This window comes from Ptychodera flava, chromosome 7 (assembly GCF_041260155.1).
Source record: "Ptychodera flava strain L36383 chromosome 7, AS_Pfla_20210202, whole genome shotgun sequence".
NCBI classification, from domain to species: Eukaryota; Metazoa; Hemichordata; class Enteropneusta; family Ptychoderidae; genus Ptychodera; species Ptychodera flava.
This window is the reverse complement of record NC_091934.1, coordinates 3,377,993-3,395,396: the sequence shown is the minus strand read 5'-3', so window position 1 is coordinate 3,395,396 and position 17,404 is coordinate 3,377,993. Positions and strand designations below refer to the sequence as shown.

At 36.0% G+C, this 17,404-nt stretch overlaps 1 protein-coding gene across 3 annotated transcripts; it reads left to right on the top strand.

Moving 5' to 3' along the window:
* The first annotated feature begins 1,012 nt into the window (after positions 1 to 1,012).
* Positions 1,013 to 16,772, top strand: LOC139136579 (MFS-type transporter SLC18B1-like). 3 transcript variants are annotated; one of them, XM_070704330.1, is made up of 13 exons: positions 1,013 to 1,118; positions 6,090 to 6,392; positions 8,889 to 8,984; positions 9,367 to 9,440; positions 9,648 to 9,804; positions 10,841 to 10,909; positions 11,264 to 11,354; positions 11,521 to 11,669; positions 12,094 to 12,198; positions 13,549 to 13,640; positions 14,640 to 14,732; positions 15,346 to 15,420; positions 15,859 to 16,772. In XM_070704330.1, exons 2-13 carry the CDS (start codon positions 6,120 to 6,122, stop codon positions 16,112 to 16,114), a joined length of 1,530 nt encoding a protein of 509 aa, XP_070560431.1. In that variant the 5' UTR covers positions 1,013 to 1,118; positions 6,090 to 6,119; the 3' UTR covers positions 16,115 to 16,772. The 3 variants fall into 3 exon arrangements, 2 of the variants coding, with proteins under 2 accessions (XP_070560431.1, XP_070560430.1); XR_011553198.1 differs by lacking the exon at positions 1,013 to 1,118 and adding an exon at positions 4,662 to 4,898 and having other exon boundaries at positions 14,678 to 14,732; XM_070704329.1 differs by lacking the exon at positions 1,013 to 1,118 and adding an exon at positions 4,662 to 4,898.
* Positions 16,773 to 17,404: the final 632 nt, after the last annotated feature.

Sequence of the window (17,404 nt, the reverse complement as noted above, 5' to 3'; positions counted from 1 at the left end):
GAATATTTGCGCATTTTTCCTCAGTATTTGACATTTTCAGAATACCTTCTTATTCAATTTGTCATTTTCTAGAAGTTAAAATGCTCCTTTGTGCGGTCAAGCTTTCCACAAGCATCAAATGTGGTATTTCATATAGGAAGGTCTGCCTCTAGAGGGCGGGCATCATGAACGGTGTTTGTTAGTTATTTCCTCCACATATTAAAACTTCTGATTGTACTGTAAACATTAAACATGGCTGACGCCCGATTTTCCTGTCTAAAACTTTCACTCATTTTCGTTCATATGACTCTGAAACTCCAGGAAACGATTTGAAAGAAAGAGTTATCTTGAAATATTGAGGTAGTCGCCGATATTTTGCAAAATTAAATGAGAAAAAATGCTACGAAAATGCCAACAGGCTTACACAATGACCATTTTCAGACTAAGAGACATATGATCATCTGCAGATTATGCAACTGGCCCATATCAGGTGAGGCCATCAGGGGATATCCACGCAACTCAGTACCAAACACTAGCGCACACAGAGTGAGCAAACACAAAGTGAGTACCCCTAACGTCAGCTCAGTAGTCTGTATCATTGTAGTCAGCTAAGAAACCTTGGAGAAAGGCTTAACACTGTGGCTATGCCGCTAAGTCTCTTGATTTTTGTCACAGCTCAAAATCGTTCTCCTACATCTCAACCTGAACCATGAACACCCCCACCGGTTTATGATTTGACCATTCACGATGGCATGACGTCAACGGATCTTGACAGACGGAAGTAGAAGTAGACAGACGGAAGTAGAAGTTGACACCAGCATACTGGTTTTCAAATTTAATACCTTCTCCGTCTATAAATAGACACGAGAAGGTAAAAACAGATACCTGTTATTGAATATTTTAAGTATTCAACTTTGTGTCAAAATAGTTTTTGGCATCGATTTAAAATGAAGATCAAGACCGTACTAGGATTTCCATGAAAACAAAAAAATATGATGTAGAACAAGGGTAGGTCGAGGTCGTTCGATACCAGCACCTTTAGGATATGTAGAGGTACGGACCCAGCATCGCAGACAGCTGTCACCTTTAGGATATGTAGAGGTACGGACCCAGCATCGCAGACAGCTGTCACCTTTCAGGTACAGACCCAGCTAATACGAACTTTAAGCGCAGTTCTGCGACACCCCCCTTTTTTCAAGAGACGAAAGCTGTGTTGGTGACATGAAAGAAGATAAGGAAACAAACACTGACTGAAGACTAATTTCGTTTGAAATTCATGGGTGAATGCGGAGTTAAGATATGGACGGGACAGTCAAATTATGGCCATTGAAAAGTTCAAAATGTGTTGAAATTACCCGTTATTTAAAAGGCGCAAACCATACTGTGAATTTAGTTGTTGACGTTGACGGGGTTAAACACTTATCAGTAATTGATTCGCATTCATATTTTGTTATTTTGAATATCTTGATCCACATCTTTGAAACACCCTGATCTCTTATAGCCAAAACTTTGAGAAAGAACAACTGACATACCGTTACTCAGAGGAAGTGCAAAATTCTTTGTGTATAAGAATACTAGTTTCATTTTAAAAATTGGTATTATAAAAGTACGTTATGTGTCGCGTCTCGACTTCCGCTGAATCCAGCAAAATGCACAGTGCACTGTTACCCTACAATGTAATGATTTGTGTATATCATACCCAAATGTGCTACTTTGGAGATTTCTTTCATCATTTACCTCAACTTATTTTCACCAATAGGTGAGTTAAAGACCCATACTTTATATGTGTATCGAAATTCGACTACGGTCTTTGAAACAAAGCGGACTGTTTCGGTTTAGCTTTTAGATAGGTCCCTTGAAATGCGCCGACTGGGCAATTTTCTAATATGCTGGTTTAGGGGCCTCTTTTAGTAATTCTATCAGTGCTGAAACAGTATTTTAGCATTGGTAGCATGATATAATATGATGACACTGTTAACATTTACTGACATGTAATATGTAATTCAAACCATGAACAGTAGTCCTTCTCGTCGGCTTTCCTCATATCGGTGACACACCTTCACTGTGACAATAACCTAGAATACGGGACAGACATAGTACATTTACCTTTACAAACTTTCTTAGGGCCAAAAATAATAGGTTTGTTTTCATTCTTACTTAGTCTCTCACAAAATCGACGCAGCGACGCGGGTTTTATAAATTTTATTTTCTGTTTTTTAGTTCAGAAAATCCAGCTCAAATCGGACATCGGACATGTTTATAAACAATGGCAATTCTGGCATCTTGTATGATCATGACAACAGTTCAAAACTGTACAATGCTTTGATGGGATCTGCAGCCTCTAGTGTCATGTTACTGAAATATATGCTGTTAGTGTAGATTCCTACCTGCATATACATTATTGTTCATGCTAGCGCAGCCCCTATTCTACGTACTTTTAACCCCTACACCATTAACCCTTTACACCTTGTACTTTAAAGTACTCGTATACGTCACATCATAGACTATATTCCTTCTCGTACCCTCTACTTTCAAACAATCTAAACTTAAATATGAAGACCATGCGGCACATAAAATGCAATTAGAGAGAGGACAACCTTGGAAGGGCAGCAATTACACTATTTTTCTGATAGGAAAACATGAGACCTCATGATGAAAACATCATGTTTGATATCCCTTGTAAGCAACATCAGTGGCTATACAAAATGGATTCTACTTTATTCACTTAATAATGTAACCGTTTTGTCTGTTTTATTTCGTTGTAATTCTAATTTCCATGAGTTTCAAATGTAACGCTGATATATTTAGGCAATAAAGCACACCCAGCGATGGTATACCACGAGACTTTGACCAGTTCACGGCATATATGCACTCGTTATCGCTCGTGCATATATGAAGTGAACGGGTCAAAATCTCGTGGTATACCGTCGCTAGGTGTGATTTAATGATATCATAAGAGTATACTGAAATTCTGGCGTGGATCGTCATAAACGGATTTTGCTCAAGCTGAGAGCTCGCGCGTATGCCAGCCGTGGTATATCGCCAATGCACCACGGTTCTTTTCGCGTCTCGACCAATCAGAGCGCTGTATTTACACCATCAATATACTGGTACGATGCAATACACGACACTCTATGTCTGTGTGTTGTATTCAATTTGTAATCAATGACACCCCTCGTGGATCAGTTATGATGTGAAAAGTCATCGCAGAGTGATTGGCGATATCCGTGAATCGATTTATCAAAAAGCAAAACATCATAAAATATAAGGTGACAAATTATTAGTATTCATTCTCCATTCAAAAACAAATATTACAAGGAGACATATTACATTCAAAATGTATTTACTGTATGAACAACAGACGTATAGGCCTATTACCGTATGGATACGGTCAAATTGTTTCCTATCTGAACATGTTATTCAAGATTTATACATTTATGACTTTATATACTTATAACATAGGTTATTCTACATATTCTCTCCGTTACTTGCTCTATCTTTATTTATCACCAAATCTTAAGCAGATTTTCTTTCAGACGTATTTTGATCTTCTAGGTATTCGTTCACAGCCTTTATGCTTATAAATTTTGATGCCTTATGCAGGTGCTTTGTTCTACCGTTCCATAGCCACATGTGTTCCATCATGGATTACACTACTTCGGCTAAAACAACATGTATGTACCGTGTCTCCATCACATTGTAGACGTCTGTCTATTGATTTCTGTGATTTAATTTGTTTTCGTCACCTGGAGAAATATACCCACTAGAATAGAATAGAATAGAATAGAATAGAATAGAATAGAATAGAATAGAATAGAATAGAATAGAATAGAATAGAATAGAATAGAATAGAATAGAATAGAATAGAATAGAATAAGATACCATGTATTCATCTCAATGTCCTAGGTGATGTGAAAGGCACTATTATGCAAATCATTAAGAGTTGTACTATCAGGTTTTGGATAAATAGGACTGATATATCATAAAACAGATAATATGAGATAATACTTTGTCATCGAAAGACCCTTCACTATATACGAGGTTACATACAATGACTTCAGTCGATAAAACAACAAAATAGTATTTGCAGGCAGGCTGTGTCATAGACATATTTTCGGTCTCATCGTTTTCATATTTTACATCTCATAAAATACGTTCATAGGCGGTGCATCATATTATAAACCAATATTTTATCACAAATATGAATCTTGCATATATATGACCGAAGTAATATGTAAACGGAGGTCGTCGAGAAATTCTTCAAAAGTGTTCTTGGGTATTTTCTATCAACATAAAATGCAAAATTTTTCACGTCCTGAATTTGTGCCATGACAAGAAGTTAATTCATTTAAGGTGCAAGATTTGTACCTGACTAACTCTTATCTCTCTGATATAAAAGTGACAAAATTAATCCAAAGTGACAATTTTAAATATCGATTTAACAAGACAAAGTATCAGATACATGTGATATTGAAGCGCTTTTGTCTTGATCATTTTAGCACTGATTGTAAATGGAGAGCAAGACTAAATTTAGGCATCTATGACAAAACTATTATTTAGTAAATAGTACAATAAATACAGAATGAATGGCAACTCGAAATAAGTTGGATACCAGCAACTATAACGATAAACTTATACATTGGCACGGAACCAATACCACATAGCTCTTTGATACGGTGTGTAATCATTCACAATCAACAGCCCTCTTAAAAGGGTGTGCGTTCATCCTGCTCTCAACCAAGAATGTTGCAGCTTTTTACTTCTGCCTAATTGCCGAACGGGGACTTTATGTGTTGGATATTTGGTTTTTGGATTGGTGTTAAATTTGGATATTGGATAATTGGTATTTGCGGTACTTCCGACATCGTGAACATAAAAGTCTACCATCCTTCAGGATTACGTCATCAAGTTGTAATTTGGTATGTTCTCGTTTTCTCTCGTCTTTTTAGATTTTGACAACTTGGTTAGAGGTACAATGCCTTATTACATACATAGTGCTTGGTGGTTTGCAAACACTCTTCATAGATCGGTACAAGGATGGTGTAGAGTTGTCAAAATGCCATTCTTGTTTCCATCATTACGTCAACACTACATCAAGATATCCGTATGAGTTCTGAACCAGCGGTGACAGTTGAATACACATACCTAAAATACTTTGGCACCGAGTAAGAATACACCTTTAATTCAACTAGATCAGTAACAGAAGCCACTAATCCCTTATGGTAAATTTATCCACAAAGTTATGGTCACATAAATAGTAAAATATGGAATATCTCTGTGAAAGTTTATTTTCCCAACCTTTGATCCATACAACTAACGTTCATGAGTTGACGACAAGAGCATTTTTTGAGATTTAACATATGACTTAAATTAAGGTGGCATTTCGCGAACTGTACTCTCTCACAATTTCATAGTTTGTGCAACGAATGGATGAATAAATAATGAGTTCTTGTGATTTAGGAATTAAGACGAAATTAAACTTTGATGAGATGTATGCTCGACTACGCGTACCACGTTCATAATCCCTTTCTCGGTTAAAGTTTTAGAGTTTATCAGACAGCTATCATTTGAAGTGACAAGGTTACATATAGCTACAAGGTTGTGTTGGCCGTGAAGTTACCGTAGAAACTTGCCAGGATAACCAGCACTGCATTGAATCCTGCATATTACCATGAAAATATATATACAACAAATTTGTCCCTTCAGACACTTTATCTTTATCCCAACGCTGTCGCTGAAGCGACATCATAGAATAAAAGAGTCACGATAATTATATTTTTATGTTCCTTACAATCACGATACGATTTTTAATGAACTCAATTACAGTATCACTATTATCGAACCAGGTTTTTAGGCCTTCAGAAGAAAAACGAATAATAAGCAGTCATTCGTTCATTTTTGTCGAAGCTGTAAAATCCATTCTTGTGATTATAAAAGAAATTACATGCTTTACGATGTAAACTCAATCGCAAGAAATGTCTGTTGCCGCTATTGCCACTATCTGAGCAGCTACATGCTATGCATGATAATATGACGATGAAAATGGAAATACTATACTTTAAGCAATATCAAAAATGTCTGTTTTAATCCCTTGTCTGCTTATGCATTAGAGCTTTTGAAGTGTGAATGTGTGTTTCACTATGAAAGCAGACGTGGGAAATGACAATTTAATTGACACCGAAGAATGTGTCCTATCCCAAACTGGTAACTACGACGACACACAAACTAGTACGAAACGTGTCCAGAACGGAGAGAACATTGAACTGGTAAAAGAAGACCTTGCTGAAGAAGAAGAACCTGTCAGATTGCTTTCGATGTCACTAAAATTAAAAGTATTATTAGTTGGACTGTGTTTGACAAACTATTTCTACTACACGGCATTCTCTATGACACCACCTTTATTGCCAGGAGTGGTAAGTAAATCATTCTATTACATAAGGGTCAAAGTCCATGAAGAATTTTAAGTGTGTGTGTGTGTGTGTGTGTGTGTGTGTGTGGTGTGTGTGTGTGTGTGTGTGTGGTGGGGGGTACTCATCGGGTTGCATTTTGCTACATCTTTCAAGACGTTTAATGTCTAAATGGACTGAGAGATTGCAATGAACGGAGTATTAGTTAACTTAAATTGATTGATGCAGAATGTTGGGGAATGGGGGGAGAGATGGACGGATATGCATGTTTGCATTTAAATGCCTAGTCATGTATGTATGTATGTATATATATATATATATATATATATATATATATATATATATATATATATATATATATATATGTGTGTGTGTGTGTGTGTGTGTGTGTGTGTGTGTGTGTGTGTGTGTGTGTGTGTGTGTTCAAAGAAAAACACACATTCATGATTCTCTTTACAAATCAAGCACAGTAACATGGTATTTGTTTTATATTTTTCGATAAAGCACCTTTCAGTGGTTCATTTGTGAAAGTTTTTTGAAAGTGACAATATTCCTAGTATGTTTTCTGACATTTCTACATGTATCCAATTCTATGCAATGACTAATTTTGCATAGCCCCTGGGTAGTCTTCTAGCTTATGCCAAGAACAATCGCTATTTGCACCAAACCTAGAATTATTTATCTCATTGCAAGGAAAAGCAGACATTTTATACTTTCATTCTGTGGTACCATGCTATTCCTCTCTGTACTTTTAACAGTGCAGTTTGTGTAAATAAACATGACTACAATGTAAGGTTTCTCACTGATACACATGATACACACAAAGACAAGCATATAATTCAGTTATAAATTGTCGGAACACATAATTGGCAAAGTGATATCTATCTTCGAAGTTTAATGGTACACAATTTGCAGGTCTCCAGATATTTATGGAATGTGAGATGTTACATGCACAAGTCCAGCATACATTTCCATCCGATAATGATTAATACTTCTTGGTCTTCTGGCCAGAGGCCCATATATCTTTCTTTCATGAATGTGACTTTGTTTGTGTACCGTCTATTTACTGTCTGTTCTGTGCTGTTTTGTGTCTATGTTTACAACTATTGTCTTCCGAATTCCGACCTACTGTCATTGGATTATGGATTGGTATGATTGCGATTATTTTGCAGACTCATTGTTAAAATTGGCGAAAAAACTAGTGTTTTCTTTTCTCTTTTTCTAATTTGGTTGCTATAAAACAAAGTGGCTGCCGATGCCACGTAAAGCAACAATCCCGAGGAATATGTCAGAACCTTCGTTGAACAGAATACCTTATCCATAACATGAATTCATGGAATGTATATATTTCTGCTAGTTCCATTCACAATACAATATTTATAGATGCAGATAACCCTGGATACGTCAAAGTTCACACTTTTTCAGCAGTAAATGTTTTTTTAAAGTTGACATAGCATGCATATTTCACATTTTTTTTCAAACTTTAAAATAGTCATCATCTATTTATTTTCAGATGACAGCTGCAAGAAACCAAACACGTTGATTTGTTTTTTTGCCTTTTCTGCCCACCATCACACAGAAACCCTTGATCTTACATATCAGAACGAATGGGATTCTAAAGAATTAGTATCTTTACACTAAGTGTGAACCTACCCACAATTCATCTTGATTCATACACACTGCGATCACTTCTTGAACTACAGCAAATTTCGTGTGTACACAGAATGCTATGGTCAAAATTTCAATAATCTGGCACAATAGTAGTGATGCACATGATCTTATGGATGCACATACATACATAATTATTGGAAAATCAAATCTTTTTCCACGTAGGAGCTAGCAAATTTGTAAATTTTTCAACAGATATTTTGACAGCCAAGCATAATTTATAGATCAAGACTTCTTGACCGTTATTTAATTGATGTGTATATTTTCTTAAACCCCCGATAAAAGATTGTGGTACTTTTGTCTGCCCCCCCCCCCCCAATTTTTCTAGGGGAAATGGGTGCCCCGAAAATCCTCCAGGACTTCCTAATGCATGTAATTAATTAATTAATTAATTAATTAATTAATTAATTAATTAATTAATTAATTAATGTATGTATGTATGTATGTATGTATGTATGTATGTATGTATGTATGTATGTATGTATGTATGTATGTATGTATGTATGTATGTATGTATGTATGTATGTATGTATGTATGTATCACATGCATAGACATAGTTATTCCCACAATGTGACATCAAACAATAGTGATAAGGATTACAGAAGTTCAGTATTGGTCTATAATTGTCTATTTATGACGTCAGAAGAAGGATAATACAGTCAGCAGCTTTTTATTGGCATTCTTGCGTTACAGTAAATGACAATGTGTAGTAGGTTCTGTCACAGACATATATATAATATGTGTGAAAGTTTAATATTAGTATATTATTATGAAAGTACACATTTTCTGTCGTGACCTGATCTGACCTTACCTTTCTTTGTAATTTTGTACAGGCGGTGAAACATGGCGTATCTGAAGCCCAAATTGGATTCATTTTGTGTATTTACGGAATAGCAGCAATTGTACAATCATCGCTATCTGGTTTAACTGTAAGACATTAACGTTTTATCATGTATCTATTCGGAGAGACTTTCTCCTCTCTTATACAAAGTGTTCCCTACCTATTTTCATGAATAATTGATTTAACTGTGGCCTTAAGACTTCAAACATTTATTGATGAGGAATCATACCGAGTTATAACTATTGCATAGTAGACAATGAAACTGAACTACTGTGTCTCTTCGAACGGTTTCAAGTGCAATATTCACTCCTCACGCAGTATTATTTGCCGTGCATTTAAATCAGAGAATAATGTTAAGAATACGATTATTAACAGCTTTCTTTAATTAAAGGCGACTGAATTAATGCCTTGAGCGTAATGCGCTATATGTCGACCTTTGTGACCTCCATGCAGCATATGTTTTTATTTAGATTCCTAAAATTGGCGTTCGTTTTGGATACTTACTCGGCATGCTCGGTGCCAGCTTTACTCTTATATCGTACGGGTAAGTGTCAACTTTTTAACGCCCCCATTAGTTGAAGACGAGTATGGCTTTGTAAAGCTTGTCGATGTTGTTCGAGACATCACATTTCTTCAGCATGTAAACAGATTTCGTTTCGTGCATGAACCTAGCTGACCATTAAATATCATCAAAATCTATTCACATTGGTAGAAAATTTTACTAATTTATTTTTGTTGGTTTTTATTTTAGATTCTTGGACAAAATCGACTACGAAAAGACATTGCTATTCATTATAGTTGCGTGCCTACTTCGGGTAACAGAAGCATTATTTGCCACACTCGGTCTAAATGCAGCTGTAGCCATTATATTTCACCAGTTTCCAAAAAGTGTACAGAGCAAGATCCTTGTGAGTTGACCAAACATCATCACTCTTTACGTCATGAAATACGAAAACGTCATGAATAGTAATTATTATGTAATATTTTACTTCTGTGGGGTCCTGACACAAACTGCTGCTAGAGCCAATGATTCATTTCCAAATGTAAGGTCTGACTAATAGTGATCGTTTAGCAGAACCAGACGTTTTATAACAGTCTATTGATAAGAGGTCACTGTCTATTGGTATGAAGTCGCTGTCTAGTGTTAAGAGGTCACTTTAGTAACAAATTAAAGTTAACAGAAGAATTTCACAGCATCAAAGCATTCTGATGAAATAAATAATATGAAAATTGAAGGACAATTAAAAGACTTGCAATCAAAAATGATATGGATACAAAATAACGAGTTCAAGGATTTTTAAAATATAGGTGAAACCACCGTTGAGGCAGGTCAGAATTTTGAGTTTTTTATTAATATCTATACATCCTCATTTTACATGTTGCTTTCAAATAAAATTATTCGTGCACAACTTCTGTTCAATTAGTGAGAAGATAATTAATTATTTATTTTGATGTTAACATTAACACAAGTATGCCAATCTGCAATAATTCTTATGGTAGATGAACCTCGAAAGTGAAAAACATAAACTTTTGCTCAAATTTTCCTCAAGGAATATTTTATCCATTCTCTTTTCGAATCAAAAATAAAAATGAGGGGTCACCGTGTAAATTTCCATACTAAAAACAAACTACCTGACCAACACCGATTTACCGACATTCAAAATTCAAAATGGCCGCCATCCCTGTGTTAACTGTATGGAGAAAAAATAGACTTTTTGATTACTAAGACGGTTAAAGGTTTTCTTACACAAAGAGCTTTGAAATGATCGCCATAAGTGGTAGATCAGCAAAGTATTGTAAAAGTTTCAGAGCCTGACTATAAGTCCCCGAGGTGCATTCTACCTTCTGAAAGAAGTCTACGTACGGAGATGTTTATTGTGTAACTGGCAACTTAAAAGTGACAGCAATTTTTACCTATAAGTACTCTTTCAATACTGCAAATAGGGAACTACAAACATGTTCATGGGTGCTGGCATGACAAGCGGACCATTAATCGGCGGAATTCTCGACGATGTAAGATTCTTCACTTTATAGTTTTGAAAATATTATTCACAGTTTTAACACATTAATGTAGGACATTTGCAAATATATGACTAACAAGAATTATAAAACTAAATGTTATACATCAACCGTTCATTTACTTGGATAAGAAGCACAGTGTTCCTTATTTGGTAAAGGGACTCCAAATATACCAAAGTGTGTTTGTGAAGTTGAGCACTGCATGTAATTGACGCGCAGATTTGAAAATCAACAATTTTGATGATTATGAAATGTTGGGATATTTTGATTTGATTTGATTTAGCTAACTGCTGTAGTTGAATTGCTGCAATTAGTTTTCAACACTTTCATCTTAATTTCAACATTCAGTTGGGAGGTTATGGACTGCCATTTTGCGTGGGTGGAAGTTGTCTGCTGTTCACTGTTGCAATCAATTACTGCGTCGTTGACAAAGACATTGGTAAGTAGCATTTTTTAAAATGTATTTCGAAGTCCAATCACGAACTTTTAATGGCATTGTTGTCAAATATGGCAAATATCTTACTGGATAGCCTTTTCCAACTCGTCAATTACACTCCAGATTGTGAAAATCCGTGGTATGATGTCACTATATTTTGTCATTTCAGACTCTTCGAAGACCGAAAGGGGTACATCATCGGTTATAACATTACTGAGAAAGGCACCAGCAATTTTAGTTCCAGCATTTGTGAGATTAATCATAGGCATTGTCATTTCATTCCAAATGCCAATACTTGCAATTTATCTGACTACACAGGTAAGTACATGACCATCAATTGGATTCTTAGCATTGGTTTAGAGATAAAGACCAGAAATAATCTCTGTTATCATCGAGTAAATCAATTATGAATGCAATTCATCCACTTAGACCTTTATCATCGCAGTAATGAAAATTATCATCAGTTTGTTATCTCAACACATAATAGGGTAGGTTAACGTTTCTGTTCTCTGGTCTCACAGTGTCCCACCTTGTTGACATGTGACAAAAAGTTTGTAGATATACTTTACTGGCACGCCCCTATGCGTTTACGTTATGTGATCATACAGCAGATGATATGTGAAAAATTTCATAAGGATATTTATTATTTCGATTTCTTGCAAGTTTTAGAACACAAAAGAATGCTAATGTTACTTCATTAATTCATAGGTATGTGCGTACAAATTTCAACTTGCTATTTCAGTTTCTGATTCGAAGTAAATCTATCGAAGGTGCCATGTACTCGTTGCTAATGTTGGGTTATTGTATAGGATCTCCAATCTGGGGTTGGATTGTCGGCAACAATCCGGTAAGTTTGGACACAACTGCAAGATGTTTCACGAAAATTTAGTTTTAGTGAACGGAATGTTCCAATGAAAGCGTGATATTTCAGTAATATCAGCATGAGATGTCTGCCCTGTCTGGTTCAAGCTGCATGCATGTACTGCCATGAGCAGATTTTTTACAAGGAGGACCGCAATGGCGATGAAAACATTAAATTATACACAATAAGCTTTCGTATAGGCTTCCACACATGTGGCGATCCTTACATCTTCCTTGATTTAAAACAGGGGCTTATGAATGGTCACGTACAGATAATGAAGAATACTGCAATTGAACCTAGTTTTGTGTACGAGCCTCTTTTTCTAATACTCTTCTTTCGCCCTACGTTTCCTTGCTCTTTGCATTAAGTCATGACGGTTCAGTGTTAAATATGTATGCAGATGTAGTGCGCCCTGTCTTGGTGACCTTTTGGAACGCTATAATACTCGTTTAGTATGGCAACAGTATGGGGGTCATCGCAGAAATCCTGTACGGAAAACTCACCAAGGGAGGGCGCACTACATACTGCATGATAATTACCTGTGAACCGATATGCACAGAGCGCCGAAATATAGGGGCGAGAGGAGAGAAAAAAAGGATCGTACACAAAACTAGGTTTAAAATCAGTATTCTTTATTATGTTCACTGGACCATTCATAAGCCTCTGTGATTTAATTGATCTTCTTAATTCTCACTCTATATGGACGCTGCTGTATGTTTGTTTAATATTTGAAGAATTTTTGCATCCTTTATTTGTACTAAATGTGTAAACTTCAAATCGGTTTTGTTATTTTCGAAAAAGAGTAAACAATATGACCGTTTACTCAGTTATGGATGATACGAGATTACCCTCCCTAAAAAATTCGATGAAAAATATCTACCTCCCCCCCCCAAAAAAAAAAACATTCTCCCACGCTCTTACTTAAAAAGCATCGAAAATGAATGGTATATTGTGAGTAACTTCAAAAAAGCAATACAACGGATTTAGATGTTACAAAGCTGCAGCTAAATAAACCTCGCTATTCGAGGTATTACATATTGAACTGAAATATCAGTACACGAGACAAAGCAACGGGTTTGACGTGTTTGGGAAAAATTAACCCGAACCTACCCTAAAATCCAATGGAGAAGTAGTGTGCAACACTGTAGTGTGACACCATACGATGAAAGAGGAAGTTTTATTCAAGTTTCCAATATCTCTTCTCTTTACTCACTTGGTTAGATCGGCGTCCATAGAAAAAGAACTTGGATTTATGTCTCCTGAGGTTTTGAATCCCGTGACTAAATTTGAAGAAATGACAAATTTTCATCTGGATCAACATGTGTTTTCTTTCAGAAACATTTGAGATCGGTCATTTTGTCCGGTCTTGTCATGTTAACAGTAACTGTCTTCTTAATGGGACCATGTCCATGGTTTCACATAACACCGTAAGTGTACGTTTATATATTTGTAATTGTCATTTGAGAGAGAAAGAACTTATAAGAGATGTTCTTATTTATAATTTAAGAATAAATGTTGTGCTTTACATCGTACGATTGAACGCCATCGTATTAAGCTGCTTGCTTTAAATCTTCCTCACCTGCTGCCTACATTTCAGTTTAACGTGATTATAGTCCAAGGTCAATTAGCAAATATCGAATCTGCTGATACGCCAATACCGATTTCATTAAGGGGCGCTGCACCCAATTCAGCGTATTTTGCTCTGAAATCACTTTTTGCAAATATTCATTAAATTTTAATGAATTTGTCGATCCAAAATTAAAATATTGGTTGCATTCACCTTTTAGCTTGTCATGCAGTCTTAAGTTGCGTGATAAAGAAGTGTTAATTTATGCAAATGTATGCAAATCACCCGATTTTCTGGTTCCTTTCTTCTCCAAATTTCAAAATTTCAAAAGAATTCAACTCCACTCTGCCTGGATCAAATTTTCTAAAATCTTCACATTATGTTTGGCAATAAGGGTCTTACATTTTGAATAAGAGGCATTAAAATATTGCTAATCATGATTTTAATCACTTTTTTAGTGTCTGTCTTTCAATCTTTGCCATTTTAGACTGAGGAAAGACAATACAAAATAAAATAGTCGTTTTTCTACCTTACGCTTCTTTCAAGTGAAATATTACATTTCAGAAAATACAGGCAAGTTTTTTACTTAAATTAATTTTTATCATTAATACCAAAATTGAGGTTTTCTACCCCAAATATACATCCACTTCATCCTTCGAGGTGAGTAAATTACTGCTACCATTCTAAACTTTAGAGACTGCTTTTTGAAATATATAGTTTGAGGTGGTTTCCTTGTCACCTTAGATGAGAAACATAGGTTTGAAAAAAACTGTGCTGGCAACATGCAGCTCCACCTTAATTCTCTCCTGCTTTACTTTCCATTTTGATAACTTGGATAATTATTTCTTTTTCGAATCAGAACCTTATGGCTTCTGAGTCTTTGTCTTTTCTTGGCAGGGATCTGTGATGCTGTCGGTTTAATAACCGTGGTTGACATCATGAACAGAGCAAAGTGAGTAGAAAAAATCTTTGATTAAGACAATTTTAACTATTCTATAGAAATACATTTCAGCCAGGAACTCCCGGGATTACATTTTTTGCTCATCTGAACTTGTGAACTTGATGAAGCTCCGAAACCTTAGAAAATGTGTTTACCATCGCAAAATGATATTGAGGCCGATAAATAAAATATAATCTATATAAAGAGTGGTCAGAAAGTTGTTACCATGAGTTTAAAGTCGGCCTTTGTTTACTTTCGAAAAAGTTGTGAAGCAGTTTGGAGTAGACTATAGTGATACAATCACTACAAATTTTCACTGCGGAAACTGGAATCAAAACTGATCTCGAAGAGGTAAGGGTACTTGTTGACTCGTATTCTATACACAAATATGCAGATTGGCCAATGGTTTTCAGATCTTAGAGTCGAACCGACACAATCATTGCCTTTGTATAGCTGACCAGTGGAAGTAAATTTAAACACTAAATCATTCATGAGTATTGGAACTTACACGATTGTACCATTGAAGGAGAAGAGTAGAAACAATGCTAAATATTTTCTTAGTTGCCATCGTAGCCGTATTAAACTTACTTTAGACGCTTATCAGTGCTTATTCTCGTAAATCTAGATTATCTGGAATAAAAGATAAATTATTGCTGAGTGCCTCAGTATCAGGGACATACTATACTGCATTATCTATCGGGTAAGTTGAAGTACTTATTGATTATAACGTGTCGTTCTATCATCCAACACTTTAGTCTCCATCAATGCAATATACCACATCCACCTGGATATCCGTTTGTTATTTTAGTAACGGCTACAAGTCTGTCTCACTTGGTGCAGTGTCGACGTCAAAAGTTGAATCTTTATATTTGGTTATCATTACTGATAGCGGCAATGACCGGTGACGTCAAGTGTTTTGTGATCTGGCAGGTTCTTGTCATAGACTGAAAGATTGAGTCGGTATAAGTCTCCGCTGAGTTGGCGGAAACCACACATGACTGCATCTTTTCTAGTTCTCGTATGTGTGTGTTGCAAATAAGATACTGTGAAGAGTACGAGTGATCTTCACGTCAATATTCTCTCGGCGGGCAAAACTGACCCACTTTATCGACTTTGTATTTTGATGTTGTACTTGCAGAACGACACTTGGTACATTTTTAGGTGGTCTGTTCTATCAATTGTATGGATTTGGTTGGACAACGACAATAGTTGGTTTCATTTGTGTTGGTACAATTATTATCGACGGTGCGTACATGGCCGGAGAATATGTGTTTAATGAAAGATCTATGGACCGTGAAGACATTGAAATCAACGAGTCGACACGATTGAAAGGCACAGCTAACGAGAAGATACCGATCAGTGAGGATTTCCCACAATACACCTTGGAGCAGTAATTTCATTTGTTGCACACTATTGCAAGGTTAATGCAATATTCAATATAACTCAAACAAAATTAATGCAGAGGAGTTTCTTCCAACGCATAATCTTTGCTACGCATATCCTTTTGGGAACTATTTTAGATAACTTAAAAGTGAAACTAGTAAACTAAGCTAATCCAAACTGCCACGCTGCTTTGCTTCTGTTTCGAATTGTAGTTTATAGACGTGTCATCAGTGTAGATTTGTGTAACTTTAAACTGTTTCCTGTATATATTTTCGAAATTTGAATGGTGACGATGATAATGTTGATTTGTGTTGTCGGTGTTCTTTATCCGATAGTTGTTTTGTTTTGGTAGTCAAAGTACTTATCATAAGATATCGTTTGGGAAAATTCCCCTGGCAGGCTAGTAGCTCCTACAAGTTAAGAAAGCAAATCGGACTGATGGGTGCATTAATGTCGATTTCTGCTCTGATTTTTAGCCAGAAATGTCTACTCTTCGTACATTTTACATTGCTTTGGGCCTGTAGACTCAAGTTATAGACTTGGAGTACTTTGACCAAGGCCGTCAAGGACAACATGTTCAAAATCGGTTCAGATCTCACGAGTTGTATACATTCAACAATGCACTGCGCTCAAAACTCAAGTTAACCAGTAAAATAGTGTAGAATTCCACGCATGGTATCATTGGAGTCTATGACTGTAGTGGTGCAGTGTTTTCAAGTGTTGATCTCTGCACGTGACAACTTTTTAATCCAATGCTCAGTAGCATGCAAATTGATTTACTGTTGTGCAGTTGGGTGCAAAAATGACTCGAATAAGAACAAATACGGTGTCAGTTTTTACCGATTTTCCACAGAACAGCTTTTTCGTAGACAGTGGCTCAAGAAAATCGGGCGAGTTAATAAAATGTTAAAAACTGTCATAGATGCAAAGTTATGCTCTGCACACCACAAAGATGATTGTTTTACAAGGGATTTCGGGACTCTAATATGATCGATACTAGACCATAAGCTTACTACACAAAGCCACTTCTATCTCGACAGCCCGGGTCTGCGAAATCGCCGATATATATCCGAAATATGTCGGCAATTTTGGGACTCTAGTATCGATACTATACAATACTAAAATGACTTATATATCGTGTCTTGGCACGCTGGGTGTGCTGTAATATTGATACCAAACGTTACTAGTCTAACTAGATTAACTGGCATTGTGTCTCGGCATGCCGGGTCTGCGAAATCGCCGATATTTACCTGATAAATATTGGCGATTTCGAACTTTAACTCTGATACTTGACGATGCTA

Coding starts and splice junctions, on each gene's coding strand:
- LOC139136579 (XM_070704330.1), top strand. CDS start 6,120: ATGAAAGCAGACGTGGGAAATGACAATTTAATTGACACCGAAGAATGT. Junction 8,985..9,366: donor CATCGCTATCTGGTTTAACT/GTAAGACATTAA, acceptor GTTTTTATTTAG/ATTCCTAAAATTGGCGTTCG. Junction 11,355..11,520: donor CGTCGTTGACAAAGACATTG/GTAAGTAGCATT, acceptor TTGTCATTTCAG/ACTCTTCGAAGACCGAAAGG.